The following is a 21,718-nucleotide window of genomic DNA, read 5'->3' on the forward strand; positions in this document are numbered from 1 at the left end:
TTTGTTATGCCCTCACCGAAAAGTGGGGCATGCTCACAGTGCCATGAAGTAGAACGCGTTTGGAACTGTGCATCTGTGCACTTACATATTCATATTCACACTCATATCCATATCCATATCCATATCCATGGCAGTAGCTATAGCAGATGTGCATATTGCCGCAATGGCGAAACAATTGGGCCGATTAACGGCTTTGAATTATGCTAATTTTTTTTTCGGGGAGGGGGGGGGGGTTAATTAGCGTTAGATATATGCATTTGGTTAATTAGTTTGTTTGCCCCGATTTAAAGTTCTATTATTATTGTGGATTTTATAATGGCAAAGTATGGAGATGTTAAACCACATTTGGCTAGGATTATTTGCATGGTAAAAGTTTTAGAAAATTTATGGATAATAATGATAATAATAATATGGTTTATCATGAGTCTTATAGAAATATGTCTAAAAGCCTTTGGAGAGCCAGTTGTACTATAGATTTTAATCGATAAACTACTGTACAGTGAAATTAAATCTTCATTCGATAGGAAACTTATTTTGTCTTTCAATTAAATATCGAAAATGTGCAAACTTATCTTATATATAAATTTATCGATAATACTCGCTCTATTTTTGAGAGAATAGAATCAATAAAAAATCAATAAAAAAAACCGAATATATACCATCTCGAGAAATACAAGTTATAAAGTCTATTTACTTTCTTTTTACTATACTATTTTCTACTATGAATATGATTTTTTAAACTTGCTGCAAACGCAATAATAAATCACTAACAATTCTACAAAATGTTAATCTCCAAATGAAAATATTCATTTTAATTGATTTACCTTACGATCGATAAATTACATTATGTTATATTTCGATAAATTGAAACCTTTAAATTACATGAGTTTCGACTTATTTACTTAGTCATTATATTTGCCTTTTATTTATAAACAATAGAATCTTTGCTTTATCAATTATATAGAATATACTATTATATAGATTATAAAGAAATTTCGATAATTTCACGCCTCTAATTAGAGACATTCTTGAAAATACGAGATCGATAAATCACTACAAATAGATTCCGATAAACAGAAGCCTTTGAATTACAATGAATTTGATTCTAGAAAAGATATATCTTCCAACAAATATTACAATACAATATATAATATTGAACCTGTTTAACCTCTCACCCAGAGCATTCCCAGAGTTTTCCACCTTCTTTGGCCATTTTCCTCAGGCTTTTGTCTTCTCCCTCTCTCTCTCTCGTATATAATTAAATAGTGAGAGACAACAGCAGGTTGGAATCTTGGAATTCTCTGGCGAGACACACAAGCACTGCCCCGTGGCAGTGGGCAATAGTGTGTAATAGCAACAATTGCCTTGCGAGACGAGCGAGCAACAAGCCAAAACTGAAAACCAAACCGAGAAATCTGGCTTAGCTGTTTGGTGTTGCGGAAATTGATGCTGCTGCCTCTGCCTCTGCTGACGTCGCTGCCACTGCCTCTGCTTCAGCTGGCGTCGCTGTCAGTGGGACTACATTAATCTTACTTTTATTGCTTTTCCTCGGTTGTTACTGTTGTTTAATTAATTTTTGGCAAACATAATTTCCCATTGGGCTCGCCCCAGCTCAGTTAAATGAGTTGAATAATGATTTATAATTCACTTCATATATATATATTTTTTTAACGCGATTTACCACCAGCACCACCCACTTTTTAATAATGTGCAAAAAATTAATAGTATGGAAAATGTAATGCGAGTAAGCGAGCGGCGCTAAACAAGGCCAAAAACATTACGCATACGCCATGTGTTGTCCTTGTCGAGGGGGGAGTGAAATATATTTATATATATATATATATATTATGGGGATAAGGAATGGTTAAAATAGCCAGGAATTAATTGGTGGCACTACGGAGGTACCTGCCACCCCCCACTGACACTTGAGCGGACGTTTTAAGTTACACTTTTAATTAATTGTTGTGCATAAATGATGGGAAGAGTAGAGAAAAAAAGAGCTGAAGCTGGGGAAAAAAATGTGAAAATAAAATTAATTAATTAGAACAAGTCTCTAGATTTTACTGTTGAGAAAAAGAGCTCTATAGAGCGAGTATAAGCTACCATTCAATACCCTGTAATCTTGTTGATTGCTCCTCTTTTACGCACTGGCCTTGTTCCGCATCCCATTTTCATGGAAACTCCTCCTCCTTCTCCTTCTTCTCCTTCTGCTCCTCCATTACCATAATCTTTCAGTTCTCTCCTGTCCCTCAGCTCAACTATATAGTTTATATAGTAGCAACTGGCCAAGCAAACCGAACTAATCAAACAAAACACGAAAGCCAAACCGAAGGCTTTCCACGAAACATTTGATGTGTTTTTCTCTATGTTGCAGTTGTTGTTGTTGTTGGGTATGAGACGATTTCCGTTTTGGGTCGAGCTGCTATATAGCTATGTTTTTTTTGTTGTTTTTGTTGTATTTTCCTGGTGCTGAGCGGCCAAGAGTGTCGGTTTGAATTCGCCGCTAATTCGCATTAATCATACGACGCGTTGGACGCGCGCTACTTTGCTGCTCTCTTTTTGTTTCATGCATTGGAATCATGAAAACGGAATGAAATGAAATTCATACAAAAACACATGAGCGTCGTCAACGTGGAAAGAAAAAAAAAAAAAGAAAGAAACATTTTCCACAATTTTTATTTTTACACGCAGAAAATATTTACTAGCAAAAGTGGAGGTAGAGAGAGAGACAGAGACAGGAGAGCGAGTGCGAGGGAGATGGTGAGGTGGCAATGTCTTCTTACTCACGCTTTTTGTTGCTTATTTTTAATGTGTCAAGGTTCGCGGCATAATTTCAGTTGCTTTATTTCATTTGCGCGTAAAGCAAACAGAAGAAAATGTATCAAAAGAGGGAAGGAAGGAACAGGGGCTTGACGAAGATAGATAGAAAATGAGTCCATAGGCTGTGAAATGTTTGACTTTCTTTTGATTTTTGTTTTTTACAGCATGAAATACATATATAGAACATTAAAATATGGTCACAGAAACGATAAAAGCTTGGAACAAATTATTATTATTAGAAGAGAAATGAAATGGGAAGCTGATAGTAGAAAATAACTTTTTATCGAAAAAGGATCAAGTTTTTTAATTTTTATTTATTAAATTACAAATTACCTTGCAGCACATGTTATTTTGTAATTTTTAATAGAAAGAGAAAAAATCTAACAAGGCTATAATATATTTTATATCAAAATGCAGTGAAGCCAAATTTGTAGCCTACTTTTCAGCAGCATTTTCATGTTTTTGAATCTCTTAGAAATGTCCAACTAATTTATACAACAAATAACAAGTTTTTATTATGATTTTACAATTTTAAAATGTTTTCGACAACCTAAGATTCATAATTCATAGATACATACCAGAAATTAACACTTTTATAATAGTTTTTGGGAATTTATAGAACTTTCTTTGTAGATTGACTCTCCATCTTTGATTCCTTATACTCCTTCCCCACTGTATGACCAGTACTTCATCTTGGTAACCTTCGATTTCGACCAATACCCCTCGCAGACATCAGACCCTTAAGGGGCCAAACCCACCCCCATACCCCCCCCCCAGCTCAACAAAGTTATTAAGCCCCAGTGCCAGGACATCAGGACGTAAAAGCCAAGAAGACGGAGGCCAAGGCAATGGCGAAGATGAGGATGGTTGGCAAAGGCGAAGACGCATCGATAAATGTAAATGCAGTAAATGTGGGAAAATGGCGGGGAATTAGGGGGCGAAAATAGGGGGTAAAGAGGGCCAGAAAAGGGGTTGTTTGGAAGGAGACAGGGTCAGAGGGTACACGGGACTATGCTATAGTTATAGTTATAGGTGAGGGTGGCGGCAAAATACGTAGAGGGAAAAACATTTTTATTACCGCAGTGGAGTCGTAAAAAACTAAATTACTTTTAAGTTTGTAAATTGTGCGAGCTTGCTCTCTCTCCCTGTCTCTGTCTCCGTGTCTATCTCTATCTCTCTCTCCGGCAGGGGTTACATATTTGGGCTTCTCTTTCCCAGCGCTTCTGGTCAACGCAAGTTTGCATTCTTTGTGTCACGTTTCCATCGAAAGATAGCAAAAACACAGATACAGATACAGATACAGATACAGATACAGATACAACTACAGGCAGCGAAAGAGACAGCAGATGCAGATACGCGGGGGGCAAGCGAAAGAGACGACATGATCGATGGTGTGTGTGGTAGCGCAGCGTAGAGGAAGAAAAACAAATTTATGAAACGTCATTTATTCATAATGAGCCAGGGAAAAGTGGGAAAAGTGTTGGCGCGTGTATCGAAACGAACCGAGAAATACAGTGCAAAGAGTAACCTAGAGAAAGAGAGAGATAGAAATGGGGGAACAGAAAGAGATGGCATTGCATTTCGAGTGTTGTAAAGTGCCATAAACTTATTAAACGAATGTGAATGAGAGTGACTGGTATTCACTCTGTTATTCATTAGTTTTTTTTTGGGAGGAATAGTATCTTGGCTATTCGTAATTGTTTAACCCTCCATTGAGTGGCTTAACCCTCTTTTGAGTGGCTATCGATGACTATGAGAGAGTGAACATTGAAGAGGATAATCCTCTGGGAATGATTGGGCTTAGCTTTACGGGCGTGGCCCTTGATTCTGGGGGTATAATATTTATTTATTTAACTTTATTTGTTATGCAAGTTGATACCTTGTAAGTCTTAAGGGTACTTAGGATATTTTTATATAAAAAAGTGGAGCATGTTTGCTAAAATTATGGTATTTTATATAGTCTTTGACTTTCTGAACTTTAATAATTCTTTAGCTATCTATATTTTGAATGTTTTTCTTAAAAAGAAAACATTTGTCTTAGATTTTAGGCATCTCTGAAGCCTATACCCTTTGTTTCTTGTATCTTTTCCAACATAATTTCTACTATAGCAAAGTGAAGCTACCTGAAAAATCTGAGAAAATTGTGGTAAATATTTTTTGCTGGCCAGAAAAGCGTTACTTTGCGGTTGTTCCCAAAAATCACTTCGCAACATTATTTTGCACACTTGCAACCGCATAGAGTCCTCTGCTTCAGCTTTTGCAAAGTGAAGTTTTATATATTCACACACAGATACTCACAACAACTCGCAACTCACTCACGGATTCAGATACACACTCGCACACCTCGCGACCCCACTCACACATGTGTCATTGTGTTGTGTTGGTGGCTGCGCCTATTCGCGGCTATTTTGTATACATTTTGCATTAATTAAAAACAAAATAAACAGCTAAAGTCGCGCGCGCGCTACGCCTGCAAGAAAATAAAAAGAAAAACTGGCGGAGAAAAAAAGAAAAGCAAACACATTCTGATTTAAATGTGATTGTTTTCTTTTTTTATTTTTCTGTTCGCCTTCGTCTTCTTTTCTCTCTCTCTGCTATTCACTTTACAAGCGTGAAGTTAGGGGGAATGCTTTTTCGAGTGGAGTTTTTACGACACCTTAAATAAGTTGAAATCTAGTAATTAGTCTTTAATGGGGGGTAAGATATTGCTGTGGATGAGAAATTATCAAGAAAATATTAAGAAAACTCTGGAAAATGTTCTAAGATATACAAATAAATAGCTAGGGATGCCTAAGATAGGTATATATATAGTTTGACAATAACTAATATCTAGAATTATTACAAAATCTGACTTCATTTTCTAGATCTTAATATAGATCCAAGTATATTCAAATTCAGGGAAAGTTTTCTGAAACTTCGCTTTAATAAATTTAATAAAATGTGATGGTAAATGTTGTTTATCAAAATTTTGTGTTTATCCCAAAAATTATAGTATATAATTCAATAGACTTCTATTGAATAACAGATACTACGTATTGGGATTGAATTCTCCTTTAAATTCTGTTTAATCAGATGTTTAAATAATATTATCTTTAAGATACTTTTCTTGCTAGTCAAGAGTAGATATACCCTCACCTAACTAAAAAAGTAATGGGTATCCCATAAGCGCTGAAGTAAAGCAGAACAGTAAGAAAAACAAAAACAAAAGGCAGAGCCGACGCCAACATAACGCACACTGACTCGAAATAAAAATCGCTCACACAGATACATTCGCTGGTGTTCTGGTTCTCTTTTTCCCAGTCGCAGTCGCAGTCGCTGTCGACGTCGCTGCCACTGATTAGAAGTGTCTTTTGCCTTTTATGTTATTGTTTCTGCTTCTTGCCACCTCTCTGTTGTATATTTTCTGATTTTTTTTATATTTTTATTTTTACTTTTTGTAATATACATTTTTTTATGCCTTTGTGTGCACTTGCCATTTTTTTCATGAAATTTCGCTAAGGCTTTTCAATAATTTGTGCACGTCTTGCAAAGAGTGAATTTCTTTCGATTACTCTTGCCAAGTCAGCGATATTTGCTATTGTTGCTATTGCCATTGTTTTGTTGTCGAGTGTTAATCGAATCGTGCGACTCTTCCATATACACATTATATATTTGTGTACATGTATACATACATCTATAATTTATGTGTAATTTCGTACGAGCAGCTGAACAAATCAAATTACAATCAAAAAAACAGAACAAAAGATCTGCAAAGAACTGTGAAGAAAATCAAAATAAGAAAAGAACAAACTAAAAAAGAAAATAATAAACCAAAACAAAAGCCAAATGCGCCCGCGAAGTAAACGCAACAAAATGCAAAACTGTCGACGCTGCTCAACACTGTCGACGTCGCCTTCCAACACTGGACGGATAAGCTCCCCCTATCGATTCGCAGCCTAAAGTCTCCCCACAATTCTCCGATATCGAAATCGAGTTGCAACTATATAAACTCTGTGTGTTTGTGTCTATATATATCGAAGTGTTTTCCCCAATCTCGTCTCCTTGACTCTTGATGTCTTCTAAACAACTCAAGTAACTCGAAACATAACTTTGCCTAAGCCAGTAAAAGTCATAAAATAATTATCTATGAATATTTGGGTAAGAAAATATGGATAATACGCTATTATTTAAATAATGAATTATCTTAGTATATAGTGATATTTTAAATTATATTAAGTATTTCTATAAAACTTTTTATAATTTTCTTAATACATATATCTTTATCTAATCAAGTTTATATACCCTTGCTGTTTGAAAATCAATCATAAATTAGTTAAAATTTTCGGATTTGAATCAATACATATCAATACTTTTGTAAGACAATATTTTCGACAAATCTAAGTTTACAAAACTCATAACTAAGCCAAAAAAGCATTAAATTTAATTCGGAAAGCTGTCCTATGTTAGTTTTTAAAAGGTTAACAAAACTGCATACCCAGTTTAAAACCTAAAATTTTTGGTCAATTTTTGCAAATTTTAATGATGTAACCCCTTATAATTTTTTCTAAAAATCGACAAAAATTAAAAAATTTTGTTTTCTTTAAAAAATAGCTAGATCGATTCGCCTTTTAATGCTGATCAAGGATATATATTATTTATAGGGTCGGAAATAACTCCTTCACTGCATTACAAGCTTCTGACTGAAATTAGAATACCATTATTATAGCACATGTATTTATCAATATATTTTTTTATGACAAATTATTTCTACAAATTAAAGTTTAAAAATCTCATTACTAATCATCTTACTTCTTTGTTAAAATAAAATAAGCATTAAGAATTTATAGTAGTTCAGTAAATAAAAATAGTTTATATTATATCTATTAAATATAAACTGAAATTTAATTAACATTCCCAAATACAAATATTTCTGTAAATATATATTATTTTTATTACATTTTACTAAATGTTTTCCATTTATTTCTTCCCTTTCCCCCCTCTTATTTTTAGCAACAAAAATTCCTGAAACGACCTGCGGAGGATGTTGACAATGGCGCTGACAACTTTGAGCCGCCGCACAAATTGCCCAATAATAACAACACCAATAATAACAACAATAGCAGCAATAGCAACCAAAATAACAACAATGGCAATCCCAATGCCAACAACAACAACAATGGCAACAACAATACCGGCGGCAACAACAACGCGAACAATGCGAATAGCAACAACAACAACAATGGCAATGGCAATGGCAATACTAACACCAACAACAACAACAACAACAACGGCTCGGAAAATCTAAGCAAATTCTCAGTGGAAATTGTGCAACATTTGGAGTTCACCACATCAGCGGCAAATTCACAGCCGCAACAGATCAGCACGAATGTCACAGTGAAGGCGCTGACCAACACCTCGGTGAAGAGCGAACCAGGAGTTGGAGTTGGAGTTGGAGTTGGAGGAGGCGGAGGTGGTGGTGGCAACGGGAACGGTAACAACGGAGGAGGCGGCGGCGGAGGAGGAGGCGGCGGCGGCGGAGGAGGAGGAGCCAATAATAACGGTGGGGGTGGTGGCAACGGCAACAACGGAGGCAACGGAGGTGATCATCACCAGCAGCAGCAGCAGCAAGGCGGCGGACTGGGAGGCCTCGGCAATAATGGAAGGGGCGGCGGACCCGGTGGCATGGCCACGGGTCCCGGCGTTGGTGGCAATGTTGGCAACCTGGGAGTCGGCGGTAACCTAGGCAACCTGGGTCTGCCACCCAATATGATGTCCGCCCAGCAAAAGTCCGCCCTCGGCAATCTGGCCAATTTGGTGGAATGCAAACGAGAACCGGATCATGATTTCCCGGATCTCGGTTCCCTGGACAAGGATGGCGGCGGTGGGCAGTTCCCTGGCTTTCCGGATCTCCTCGGTGACGACAATTCGGAGAACAACGACACCTTTAAGGATCTCATCAATAACCTGCAGGACTTCAATCCCAGTTTCCTCGATGGCTTCGATGAAAAGCCGCTGCTGGACATCAAGACCGAGGACGGCATCAAGGTGGAGCCACCGAATGCCCAGGATCTGATCAATAGCCTGAATGTGAAGTCGGAGGGTGGATTGGGACATGGCTTCGGTGGCTTTGGCCTGAATCTCGGCGATAATACAGGAATGAAGATGCGTGGCGGCGGCAACCAAGGCGGCGGCGGTGGTGGCTTTCCCAATGGTCCAAACAACGGCGGCGGTGGCGGAGGCAATGTGGCTTCCAATGTTGCCCCCAACTCTGCCGGCAACTCTGGTAATCTCATGTCCGAGCATCCGCTGGCCGCTCAGACACTCAAGCAAATGGCGGAACAGCATCAGCACAAGAATGCCATGGGCGGAATGGGTGGATTCCCGCGTCCACCTCATGGCATGAATCCCCAGCAACAGCAGCAGCAGGCGCAACAGCAGGCGCAGCAGCAGCAGCAGCATGGCCAGATGATGGGGCAAGGTCAGCCGAATCGTTACAATGACTACGGCGGCGGCTTTCCCAATGATTTTGGTCTGGGCCCCAACAACCCCCAGCAGCAGCAGCAGCAGCAACAGCAGCCGCAGCAGCAACATTTGCCGCCTCAGTTCCATCAGAAGGGTCCGGGTCCCGGAGCTGGAATGAATGTGCAGCAAAGTTTCCTGGACATTAAGCAGGAGCTATTTTATTCCTCTCAAAACGACTTCGATCTCAAGCGTCTGCAGCAGCAGCAGGCCATGCAGCAGCAGCAGCAGCAGCAACATCACCAGCAGCAGCAGCAGCAGCCCAAAATGGGAGGTGTGCCCCAGTTCAACAAGCAGCAGCAGCAGCAGCAGCAACAGGTGCCCCAGCAGCAGCAACTGCAACAGCAATACTCGCCCTTCAGCAACCAAAACGCCAATGCAGCGGCCAACTTCCTTCGCGGCCCGAATGGCAATCAGCAGCAGCAGCAGCCAGGCAACCTGCCGCAGCAGCAACAACCCGGCGGCGGACCACAGCAGCAGCAACAGCAACAGCAGCAGCAGCAACGCAATGGCAATGGGCAGCAAAACAATCCGAACAACGGCCCTGGTGGCAATGCCGGCAACACGCCGCAGCAGCAACAGCAGCAGCAGCAACAACAGGCAACAACCACCACGTTGCAGATGAAGCAAACGCAGCAGCTACACATTAGCCAGCAGGGAGGAGGAGCCCATGGCATTCAGGTGAGTTTCAGAAAGAACAATATAAATATCATATTAGTGTTATAAGTGAAGAGAAAGTCTAGGGAAAGTTTGAAAGAAATCTTAATTATGTATACAAGTCCTTAAACTTATATTCAGAGATACCATGGTCGGAATTTTGTATACAAAAATCTATTCTTTCTATAAAGATAATTTCCATATATTAGGCAGAGGTTTTGTATTCGTATCTATAAGGTCATTCCCTAACTTTCTTCATATAATATACATATACAGTTTATGGGAAAACCTTAATTAAATATACCCCTCCATGTAAGAAATACCCCCCAGATAGCTCTATTTAAGGGATATAAAACCCCTTTTGCCGAAAAGGAAAACCTATAAAGCAGAACAGGACTGTTGCCTAGAATGGAGCTTATCCAATAACATAACGCTACTTAATGCCATTGACACGTATGTAAATTTCCATGCATATTTAAGTTATCAGCGTAACGAAGTCAACAGCTTTTCACGAAAATCCTGACAGCAGCAGCAGCAGCAGCAGCAGCAACGACGGAAAAGCTCCTAGGGGGTGGCTTTTCCACACGCATTGAGTGGAACTCAGTTTTGGATTTGCCACTCGAGCATTTCACTCGTTGATACGAATTGCTTGTTTTTCTTTTATTTATCTTTTCTTTTCTCTTTTTTTTTTGGCTTTTTGTGGGGTAAAGGATCATAAATCATGTTGGGCAAACAAGCCCGCTTTTCCCGCTCTCCCTCTCTCGCTCTCTCTTTGTCTTGGGGAGTTTTCCGCGCTCACTCTCTGTTGCGCTCTCTCTCTCTCTCTCTCTCTGTCTTGCTTTGCGTTTAACCCTCGATTTTCCATTTCCCACTCGCCGGCCGAGTTTATCTCTGTCCATTAATTTTACCACACATCTGTTCATAAAATTGCTCGGCGACCTGGCGCTCGGCTTCAGTGAATCCTCGGCAGTCAGCGAGGGTCCTACTGTCCTTCGGCTTCTGCCGCTGCTGCCTCCCCCGCTTTCCACCCACTCAACCCCTCCCCCCTTTGGATTTTCCCCGAGTTCCATGTGCGCCATTTTCATTACGTGAGCGACAACTGAACGGAGCGGAAAAGCGGGGCCAAAGACGTCCACGACCAGCAAAAAGAAGATTGAACATGGATTGCTATTGCTGTATTTTCCCGTCAGGTTTTCTTTTTTATGCCCACAAATGTTCCTGTTAAAGGACACTTTTTTTAGACTTTAACTTAAAGAAGAATGGTTTTTGCAGACAAGGAAAAATTAGAAAAAAGTCAGAAGCCATAAAAATCGTTTTAAATAGCCCAAAAAAAAAAGTAAACGAAACTGGCAAATAAAATTCATGAAGATTGAGTGGCTTTTTATGAGACAGCTTACAATGAATACAAATGGGAATATATTTTACTAATAAAAAATCAAGTTTATATAATTTTCTAATATATGATGGTGTATTCGATCAATAGGAAGCCTTTGCTCAGAGTTTTCTTATCAAAAAACTATTTTTTAATGGAAAACTTTGAAAATACATCTTTGTACAGGCTTAATTCCTTTCAAATTATTTAGAAACGATCACAGTTTTCATTATTTTTCCTTACCAACACCCTTTACTGACCCTTTTTGTTACCAAAAAAGCATATTTCCTTCATTCCTTTGAGCCTTATTTATTGTGCATTCTCGTTTTTTTTCGGCAACCAACCCCCAAGTGCATGGCCCCATGAACATTTCACTGGCTTCTCCGTAATCACTCATTCATATAGTAAATGCATTCATCACTTCATTGCTCCCAAAACCCCTCGATTTTTTTTTGCACCCCCCTGCCTGTCTTTTGGCCTTTTTAGAGGCGGCTTTTCCGGGAATCACTCCCACTCCCTCTCTCTCTGCCTCACAAAAGCAATATTCCCTGGCCACATCCATCCATCCAAACATATATCCCTCAATCCTTTGGCTATATACGAAAAATGCACTAAACCTAACCCATATTCATTATCCGCTCCAAATTGTTTTCCTGTTATTTCGCTGCAACAACATCAAGGGGAGAAGGCAACAACAGCATTTCATTTACAAAATGAAAGTGCAAAACTTTTTAAGTTAAGTTTCATGTCGCTGAGTAGTTTTCATCAGAGAACAGCCAAAAAAGCATAAAGGAGAAGTAGAAAGAGAGAGAGAGGAAGAGGGAGAGGGAGAAAGGAGAAATGGGAGAATCTCCGGTGCTGAGTGGGGAATAGAGAGATAGAAAGAGCGAGTAGACTTTTGGGTTTTTGGGCCTGGTCCGAAAAAAAGGGACACGGCAATGGCATTTTGTTCGCTTTTAGCCAGTTACACAGAGGGAAATTTTGATGTAATATAAAAAAGAAATTAAGTCAAGAAAAAACTTTCTCCAAATTGTAAAATTTCACAAAACAAAAGTAATGTTTAAACAATAATTGCTTAGATAAACTTTCTTTTTCTGTTTAATTAAATAATAATAATAATATTTAATTTATTTAATATTTACTGATCATTAAGATTAAACCTTAGTTTCTTGTATCCTTGACTAGAACCACTTGGGAATTATAGAGCCAATCTTGATATTTCCTATGTATCTTGTGAACTTAATGACCAAATAAGGTATAGATTTCAAAGTACAGTGATTGTTATATCATTATAAAGCATTTTAATATTTAAACTTTATTTTTTGCATAAAAATCTATAATCAATTAAAAATTAGTAGACAAAACTTGATTATTTATCTTATTTAACTAGTACTAACTAGTTATTTCCTTTACGATTTCTCTAGGTGTCCTGGTTCTGGGCACATTCAGTTCAAGTTTTGCCATGAATTTCGTTCATGCATTAACCCTCGACTGCCTGAGACTTTTCCCCCACCCCCCCACCATTCAAGTCGGGAAACCCATTTCCCTCCCACCCTTGTGCATAGGAAAATAGTTGAAGCAGGCGAGGAGAAAAGCCAGGGAAAGCAAGTAAGGAGGGAGAGAAAACAGTTTTTGGAGGAGGTGAAACTTGTTGACGATTGAGATTGAAATTTTTGGGGGTTTATTATAATTTTTTATTCCGACTGCCCACTAGCCACTCAGCTTTTCCGCCACCACCCACCCGAGGGCCTTGGCGTCTAGTTTTCCCACCGCTCCTCTTTCATGGCAGGTTTTCCTCAACGGAAATGTGGATGCTGCTGGTGGCTGTCATAATCAAAGGCGGGCGGCCCCGTCACAATCCTTTGGCTCGCTTATCGGGCCAAGACACAACACGTATACACACTTAAGTCTAACGATATATTTGCATAGGACTCATTAAAAATGCCCCCTTTGAGCTGAGGAGGGTTGGTTGCGAAAAGCCAAAACAACATCGGATTCAACGAGTTTTTCCCCAGCTCAATAATATATTTGAAGGGGAGCAATGGGAAGAAAGTGTGTGTGTGTGTGTGGAAACCCCTTAAGTGCAAGAAATGAGTGGGCAAAGTGTAAAATGTACAATAAATATGACAAAAGAAAGGTCGGTCGACACAAAAAAGGAAGCGAGTGCTGGAATATGTACAATAAATTAAGCGGCCAGCAAAGAAATTGAAAATAATGCAGAGCTAAAGTGGAGGAATGTAAAGAAGCGAATGAAATTACAAAATATATATGACTAATGAGGTTTTCTTTTACTCAAAAGAAAATACAAGGAATAGGAACAGGATTTCTTGGCAATTAACAAGAAAAGGAATTTCGGAAAATTAACAGAAAATAAATTAGTCTGAAATCTGAGAAGTTTTAAAAAACTTGTTAGTTAAATTTTAATGTGATAAAAGCTTGAGAGCATTCTCAAAATTAATTTTTAATGAAAAGAGTGATATTTTTAAACTACTCTCATCAGCATTTTAGAAGAGAGATACTTTCAAAGTTTATCCTTAAGAACATAAAAACCCCAACACTTTCTCAACAAGAATAAAGTAGCTTTTAATACAAATTGAATGACTTTCATCATCAGATACTTATGAAAATAATATTAAACATAATCCAACCTATAACCAAAGCAACCGAGAACAACAAAAACCAGGACTCAAAGTTCAATGAATTCCAATTCCAAAAATGCTGGCCATTTTGCATGTCCTGCTCCCTGCATTAACTCGTTAAAATGCCAGCAATCGCAGGGCCACAATGTGTAGTTCTAGCAACCAGCTAAATTTGTACAAAATACAATAAAAAATGGGGGAGTAGGAGGAGTCCTTGGTGGGTCGAGGAGAACGTCATCAAAATGCCGGGGCGCGCACAACAGTATGCAACGGAAATGTGCAAAACGTGAAAATGTGCGGAAATTATACTCGCCCGCTCGTTCGTTCGCCAGTCCTTCTTGCAGGATAGAGAGAGCGATATATATAGAGACAGCGAGTGATAGAAAGAGAGGCAGAGAGACAGAGGGTCATATCAGATTTTATGACTTGGCCCGGGCGACTTAATGAAGTAACCCGGGAGCAAAGCCCAGCGCCACATGCGACCCAGCCAGGAAGTTCCAGGAACCAAACAAAGCCCTCTCTCTTAACCCTGAACCCTCTTTGATTTTTCCCAGCGAAAGAAAGAAAAACTCCAAAGTCATTTTGTATCAAAAAACAATAAATAATTTATAACCCCGCGGCTGAGATCTCTAGGCAGCATCCAAAGTACATATAATGAAATGGCAAAAGGCAACTGCGCAGGCGTCAAGGTCATAAAAAGTAAATCCAGCGAAAATTCGGGGGTTTTCCTGGACAGTGTTGGTAATTGGTTGTATATTCTTAAAGAGACATATGTATTTTTATTTAATTTGAAAGGAGAAAGAATTTCTGTACCTTAAAGATTGGGGTTTTACATATCAGGTATTTCAAAAAATTGTATTTAATACTTTTAGAGATATTTTTAGGAATAATTTCCGTGGTGTTTTCCTTTTTTTAAGCAACAACTGTCACCGATTTCCATATAGCTCTGATAACTCCTCTCCTAACTCGATTTTACGTGGATTATATATATATATCCTAAGAGTTATGAGACAGATTGTACATCTTTATAACAGGTTTAACCCCTATAAATTCAACTTCCTCACTCTCTCGAAGAAAAGACAAGGCTCTAAGTGAGGGGAGCAACAAACCTATTTATGAGTAAAGAAACTTTTCCGAAAAAGGCCAAAAAGAAGCAACAAAGAAAGCTAAGGAAATTGTTGTTGTTTGCCGGTTGTTTCATAATTCAACGAATTTTCCGCCTGTTGTTGTTTTTTGTTCGTTTCTTTTTTTTTTGGAGGGGCATCCCAATTTTTCGGTTACTAGTGATTTCAGTTTTGTTTTTATGTATGCTTTTCTTTTTGGACCATTATGTAACGCATTTGATGCTCTCAAAGGTCACATTATTTACCTTTTATATTCCCATTCGTGTCAGTTTCAGACGAGGAAAATCGTCCTGCGAGAAGGAGCAATGAAGATGCTTCTCCCTCTCTCTCTGTCTCTTGGGAAAGTTTGGTAATATTTTCATTTGGTTTTCCGGCATCGTCGCCTTCGCGTTTCAATCAATTTTTCGAAGGTGTCGACGGCGGCGTTGAAAGTTGATGAACTTTGGCGTCTGTTTAGGGTTTAAGTGTTTTTCCTAGTCGAGTTTTTGAAGATGTGTGAAAATGACTAAAGAGTTTCCCCGAATTTCACCTGCTTTTCAATTATAGTTCTCAGAGAGAGACTTTGAGGGATTATCTGTTTGGAGCTTATGGCAGCAATATCAATCAGTTTATTCAGACATCCATCCAGCATTTAGCTGGGCTTTTGGCTTATTTTCTATCAGTTTTTCCGCCTTCTCCCCCCCTCGACAAGTGCTGATTGCTACCTTACCGTATGCCCAGCATTTCCCTGCGGCGTTTTTCCCTGTAGCTTTTCCCCTTGCTGCTGGCATAAAATTTAATATTTGCGCGTGTTCTTAGCCCCTTTGCTATCTATATAAATATATATATAGAAGTATATATGTATATATGGGGTTGTCGTGATTATTATGCCATGTAATCCGCTTCATATAACACCGACACCGATACAAGGAAAGACATGGCAGCCAGGAATGCGTAAGCAAGTGGCAAGTGGCAAGTGGCAAGTGCTTTTAATACTTTCACCTCCTTGGGGCATCACAAGGAGATACAGAGAGAAAGGGAGGAAGGGGAGGGATAATATGTATGTATAAATATTTCAGTTTTTAATCTATTTTAATGGAAATTATTATTCGCGAAGAGCGAAAAGTTTGTGCCAGCTACTGGTTTTGCATTTTATTTGCTATAATTTGCTTGTCTCCACTTGCTATTCAGTTTTTCCGCTCTCTCTCTCTCTCCCCTTCTAAGTTTAATTTTTCTAATCTCGAGAAACAAATCCTGCTTGGCGAACCCTGGAAAGTATGCTATGCTCCTTCCTTGCTGTGTATGTGTGTGCTTTAAGCAAACAGCTCACGTCGCATATTTATAGGCTGCCAGGGCATAAAAAGCGTTACCAACTGAAGCCAGGGCTTGCCAAAAAAAAAGAGATTTACAAAATGTTTTTCCGCTTATACATATATATTTGTTGTATATTTTTGTTGCTTCCGTTTTCGTGAAAAACTTTCGTTTTAGGTATCAGTCTAGTCCAAAGTTTGGTTGTTATCAACAAATGCAGTCCTTTTCTCTGTATTCAAATTAGTTTTAAGCCAAGGCAAGGTTGACATATCAGAAAAACAAAGTATTTGCACAATTTGTTTAAATTTTACACACACACTCTCTTGGAGATGTAAAATAATGCAAAATGTTAAAACCAACGAGGAGAAAACGAGGCAAAAGCCGAGCCAAAAACGAGTCCTGGTCAAGTGTAAATTGTAGTTAGAATAGGGGGGATATAGGGATAAGGGGATATATATGGGGATCAGGGACATAAGGCTTAAGGGGGAAACACTGCACATTTGAAATTCCATTAAATTTTGTTGCTCTGGTCACACGCAAAATAATTTTCAGTGACATTTGCCAGTCCGAGAGGGTTTTCCCCCATTCCCTTGCATTTCCTTCCTTTCCTCCTGTTGACAACCAAACTCATTTCATTAACTGCCCAAACAGAACGCACAATCTGTTGCCACTACACACATAGATATATATGTTTATATATATATATATATACCGAAAGGACATATATATTCCCGGTCATAAATATGTCTGCCCTGGTAACAACACCTTGGGCATACCCACATCCTTCATTCTCCTGCCCCAATTCTTTCCCCTTCGAAAAACACCCATTGCAGAAACGTTTTGCCCGGCCACTTTATCAAATTAATTACTTTGCCAACAACAAACCGGGATGAAGGACTCGTTGGTTGGGGGGGTGAGCAGGATGAGATGCAGTGGGTGGGTGGGTGTCCTGCCGGGGTCACCATATCGGGGCAATGCCGGAGAGGTCAAGTGGTCAGAAAAGTGTTGTGTTGTTGTTGTTCACTTACATTTGCCACACTTTTACGGTCATAACACGAAACAACACAGTTGCAAGAAAAAAATAAGAAGAAAATTACAGAAATAGATGATGAAAAATCAAAATGGAATTATGGTATAGGAGAAATAGTAATTAAAGGCAAAACAATATGTTATTTTAATGGGTGTAAATGTACTTAAAAATAGCTTGAAAGGTTTGTAAGATTATGGTAAAATTGTAAAGAGAATCTAAAGCTATTCTTTGACTCCTTGTTTCTTAGATTTAACAGGGTTTTTCCTAGGATCTCTGCACTTAAGTTCTCTATAAGATATACCTTTAAAATAATAGATAACTAAACTTAATGCTAATATATATCATAATATCTCATACTATCGGATACTGATGACAACCTTGTCAACGCCATAAATAACAACATCTTTGTTAACAAGATCTTTGTCACATCAATAAAAATAATAAACATAACCAACACAATTGACGTCAATTAAAATATACTCCCCAGTATCCTTCTGCCAAAAGACAATCATAACTCTTGTTCACTTTGTTCCAAAATGCAACCTCTGAGATACTTGTATTCCTTAAATAGAAAAGCCCCTGCTGACGTCACTTTGAAAACATTTTAAATATAGACCGCATGTAGTCTCCTCCAATGGACGGGGGGAGGGGAAAATCAATATAATGTAGACGCGAATAATACAGGAGGCAACCAGTGTCACGCTAAATAATATAGTAATTTTAGTTTTGTTTCGGGGTTCTCCCACTCTCTCTCTCTCTCTCTCTCTCTCTCTCTGTTTATATGGTAATTTCTACAGCAAGGATATATCCTTTTGCTATTAGTTTTGCATTATTCGCACAAGAATCCTTTGAAGAGTCAAGACTTTTGGGCCCACGTGGCGTATGTGTGATTTTATATTGTCTAAACTCTCGGCATTCATTTGATCTTCCAGGTGGGCGTTGTGGTGGGCGTGGCTGCGGTGCGTGTCTAATGCTCGTCACTTGAAAACTCGCCGAGCCAAAGTAATTGAAAATGTAAATGGTTGAGGTTAGTGGGAAAAGGGGAAAAGTGGGAAAAGTGGAGCTGGAGAGGATGTGGAAATGTGTGGAAAATGTGTGGCAAATGCCAGAGGAATACAAGTGAAATAAAGTTTACTTTTTGGCAAAGCAAGGTTAGACCCTTTTAGTCTAGCCCCACTTAATTACTTTTATAACTAAAACAAATGAATTATTCATTAATATTTTAAATTAACTTGAACAATAAGCAATCGTAGTTAGGCAGGAAAATTTCTATACTTTCATGTTTCATTTGCCATTTCTGATTGTGGCTGAAAAATCAATGCTAAAACGCATCGAATTTAGCTGAAAATGCGTAGCAAATTTCCCCATTTTCCAGGTGATCCTAATAGAGGTGGAAAGTGGGTGGAAAATCGTCCGGAAAATGGACAGAGAAGAGTGGAGGGGCAGGCATCGCCTGGATAATTTTGCCAAATTTGCAGCTTTGCTTTTTTGTTTGTTGTTTGCATTTTCTGTATGTGTGTGTTTGTGTTGTGTCGTCCTCTATTTGCCAAAGTGTGTATAACTGAGTGTGTGTGTGTGTGTGTGTATCTGCGTGACTGTGTGTGTGTGTGTAAATAAAATTAACGAATGTTGAACTTTCTGCTGACAAAGTTCCGGCACATGCATACGCAAATATGTTGCAAAAATTTTTACCAAAGAGCAATTGATTCTCGATTTATCGAAATCGAGAGGAAATCCGGTGAATGTATTCTTCTTTTTAGGTGAAATGTTATTTTTTTTTGGTAAAGGTTTTGCTTTTTTTGGGAAGGGGTTTTTACCAAGAGAGAGATAGAAAGAGCTGTATTTTTGTGAGATTTAAGTGGGAAATATAAGATTAATTAACTATTGAATTTATAGTTAAGCTTTAAATTGTTGATATTAAAAATGAATATTATTATATCCATAATTTGTTGGCATTTTGAAAACCCTAAAAATGTTATCCAAAAGTATGCAATATTATTTTTGGGGTACCGAGAACCCTTGCGATCCTTCTACCATAAAACCTATCTAAAATCTTTTACTTTTTTATAAATTTAAAGAGTTTCTTCTTCGGAATTTTTGATTTTCTGGAAAGAAATCGTCACTCTTCCGTGTTTCAGATTCTTTTTCTTATAATTTTAATACTAAAGAACCTTGTCACGTTCCGTCTTAATTTTGTTGCTGGCTGAGTCAGAAAAGCGCTCTGTTCTTCAGAGAATTTCATTTGCAACTCATAGATGCATTCGCCAGAAAACAAAAATGAAGAGAGAAAAACTGAGAGGAATTGTAGAATTCTTCTCAATGCTATTTTCATGTTTCGATCGTGCGCCGTGCCTTTTGGCTTTGTTCAGCTTGCAGCTGCTTTTATCTATCAGATGCCACCCTAATGAGTCATCGGAAGAAATCTTCTTGATTTTCCGGCTCTGTTCCCTCTCTGTGTCTCTCTTATCGTTCCAAGATAAGCACGAAATTACACACAGAACTACGTTATGATCTCATCCGAGATCTTTTTTTGCAGCTCGTTAAGGCTCGTTAATGCAGGAAGCGATCATGTGATTATGATTGGGGATCAGCTCTCGATCGATCGAGTAATAATGATCGCCCCATTATCCAGAGCAATTACGGGGGGAGAAATCAAATATTGGAAGCAAAATATTTACACTAATTAGTCTCAGACTGAGTGCAGTTTCTCCACGGTTCAGTACACTCCAGTACAAAGCGATTTGGAATTCCCATTAAAGTGGAATTAAAAATGCAATTGCAAATTAAATTTAATTTCAAAATCCATCAAGGCAATGCTGAGTTAGTTGATTTTTTCTGCTATGCTTTTTAATTGATGGGGAAAAAGAAAGAGAATCTGCAGCAAACCATAAATCAAGGTAATGAAATCATTGCCAGATTAGGTTCTCCATATCGATATGTCTCTTCTGCAATTGATGAACATTTTAAAAAGGTTTCTCTCTGGGCAAATAAATTAATTAAATTTTTATTTGATTCATGTTTTGGATGCGAATTTATGTTTTTTTAAAAGCTTGACAGACAGGGATATTAAAAAATTGCTAGTATGTTTTATGGAATGATTAAATAAACTTAGCTTTTGGCTTTTAAAATGATAATAAATTAATTAAAGTAAATTAATGAATGTTTTTAATAAAATTCAATTCATTTTTTATACCTCTTGATACATAGATTTTATAAAACCCTGAAATTGATCTAGTTGTAAAGGTTAAGAAGGTTTCTATGAAAGTTAATGAAAGACTTTATAATAAGACTATCTTGTTTTATTTTTCTCTTAAAGTTCCATGCAAGATTTATTGAACTTTTATCCCAAAACAATGTCATTAACCCTTTAGAAAATTGTATTAAATTCCGAATCAAAATAGGCTTTCGTAGGAAAAAAACACAGAACTGAGCAGCTGAAAGACCCCTTTTTCTCGACCACGTAAACTTTTTGACAGACGATCCATTAAAATGTTTTCATAAATTGTCCACAGGTGTGCCTGAGCCTTGCATGTACCTCCTCCTTTCTCCCCCTATATATATGTTATATAGACATATGTATATACACACCTCCTATATATAAAGTAGGCGGAAACCCCTTTGAAATGGAGCCAACAAATCGAACCAAAGGCATATCCATCGCCAAAGCCCATAGCCCAATAATTTAAGCGAGCCCCACGGCTCCGATTTACCCTGGATTTCAAACCCTTCTCCATTCCACCTCCCAGAACCACCCCGTGTGACCCACATGACATATGCATATAGTGCAGTTCATTTCGGGCACCACCACCACCCAAAACCCCTCGCCACCCACCCAAAAACTACTCCCATTTATATGCATTTGCGGAGGCCTCATGGCCATTTATGCCAAAATTTAATTTATAATTATTGCAAGTTTAATTTATGATCATTGACATAGCTGCAGCAGCCGAAATACGCGCAAACACACACATCCCTTTTTACACTGAAAACTGCTGGGGAAATAGTGGTGAGCAGCTCTATTGCTGGGGAAATTTGTTAAAAAAAATATATGTAAGGTACAAAAAAATAAGGAAAATTTTAAGTGATTAACATTTTTCAACAAATCATAGCTTAAAAATCGCATAACTCAGCCAAAAATGCACTAATTTTAATTCGGAAAGCTTTCCTATGTTCGTTTTTAATAGGTTTACAAATCTGCATACTCAGTTTAAAGCCTAACATTTTTGGCAATTTTATTGATAATTTTTTCTAAAAATCGACAAAAATTACAAAATTATGTTTTCTTTAA

General features: G+C 38.2%; 1 protein-coding gene across 6 annotated transcripts in view; it reads left to right on the forward strand.

The window, feature by feature from the left end:
* The window catches only part of mam (neurogenic protein mastermind), a 90,911-nt gene that overhangs the window by 58,052 nt on the left and 11,141 nt on the right, over positions 1-21,718 (forward strand). For 3 of the 6 annotated variants that reach the window (XM_086831160.1, XM_086831164.1, XM_086831166.1), the window contains one exon: positions 7,810-9,999. In XM_086831160.1, the coding sequence (XP_086687286.1) occupies positions 7,810-9,999 (2,190 nt within the window). Of the gene's footprint in view, positions 1-3,453; positions 4,967-6,524; positions 6,958-7,809; positions 10,000-21,718 lie in introns of those variants that run through there. The other 3 variants (XM_086831168.1, XM_086831170.1, XM_086831171.1) reach the window with 2 other exon arrangements.

Source organism: Drosophila serrata, unplaced genomic scaffold, assembly GCF_035046125.1.
Source record: "Drosophila serrata isolate PLE 108 unplaced genomic scaffold, ASM3504612v1 contig_26, whole genome shotgun sequence".
Taxonomy (NCBI): domain Eukaryota; kingdom Metazoa; phylum Arthropoda; class Insecta; order Diptera; family Drosophilidae; genus Drosophila; species Drosophila serrata.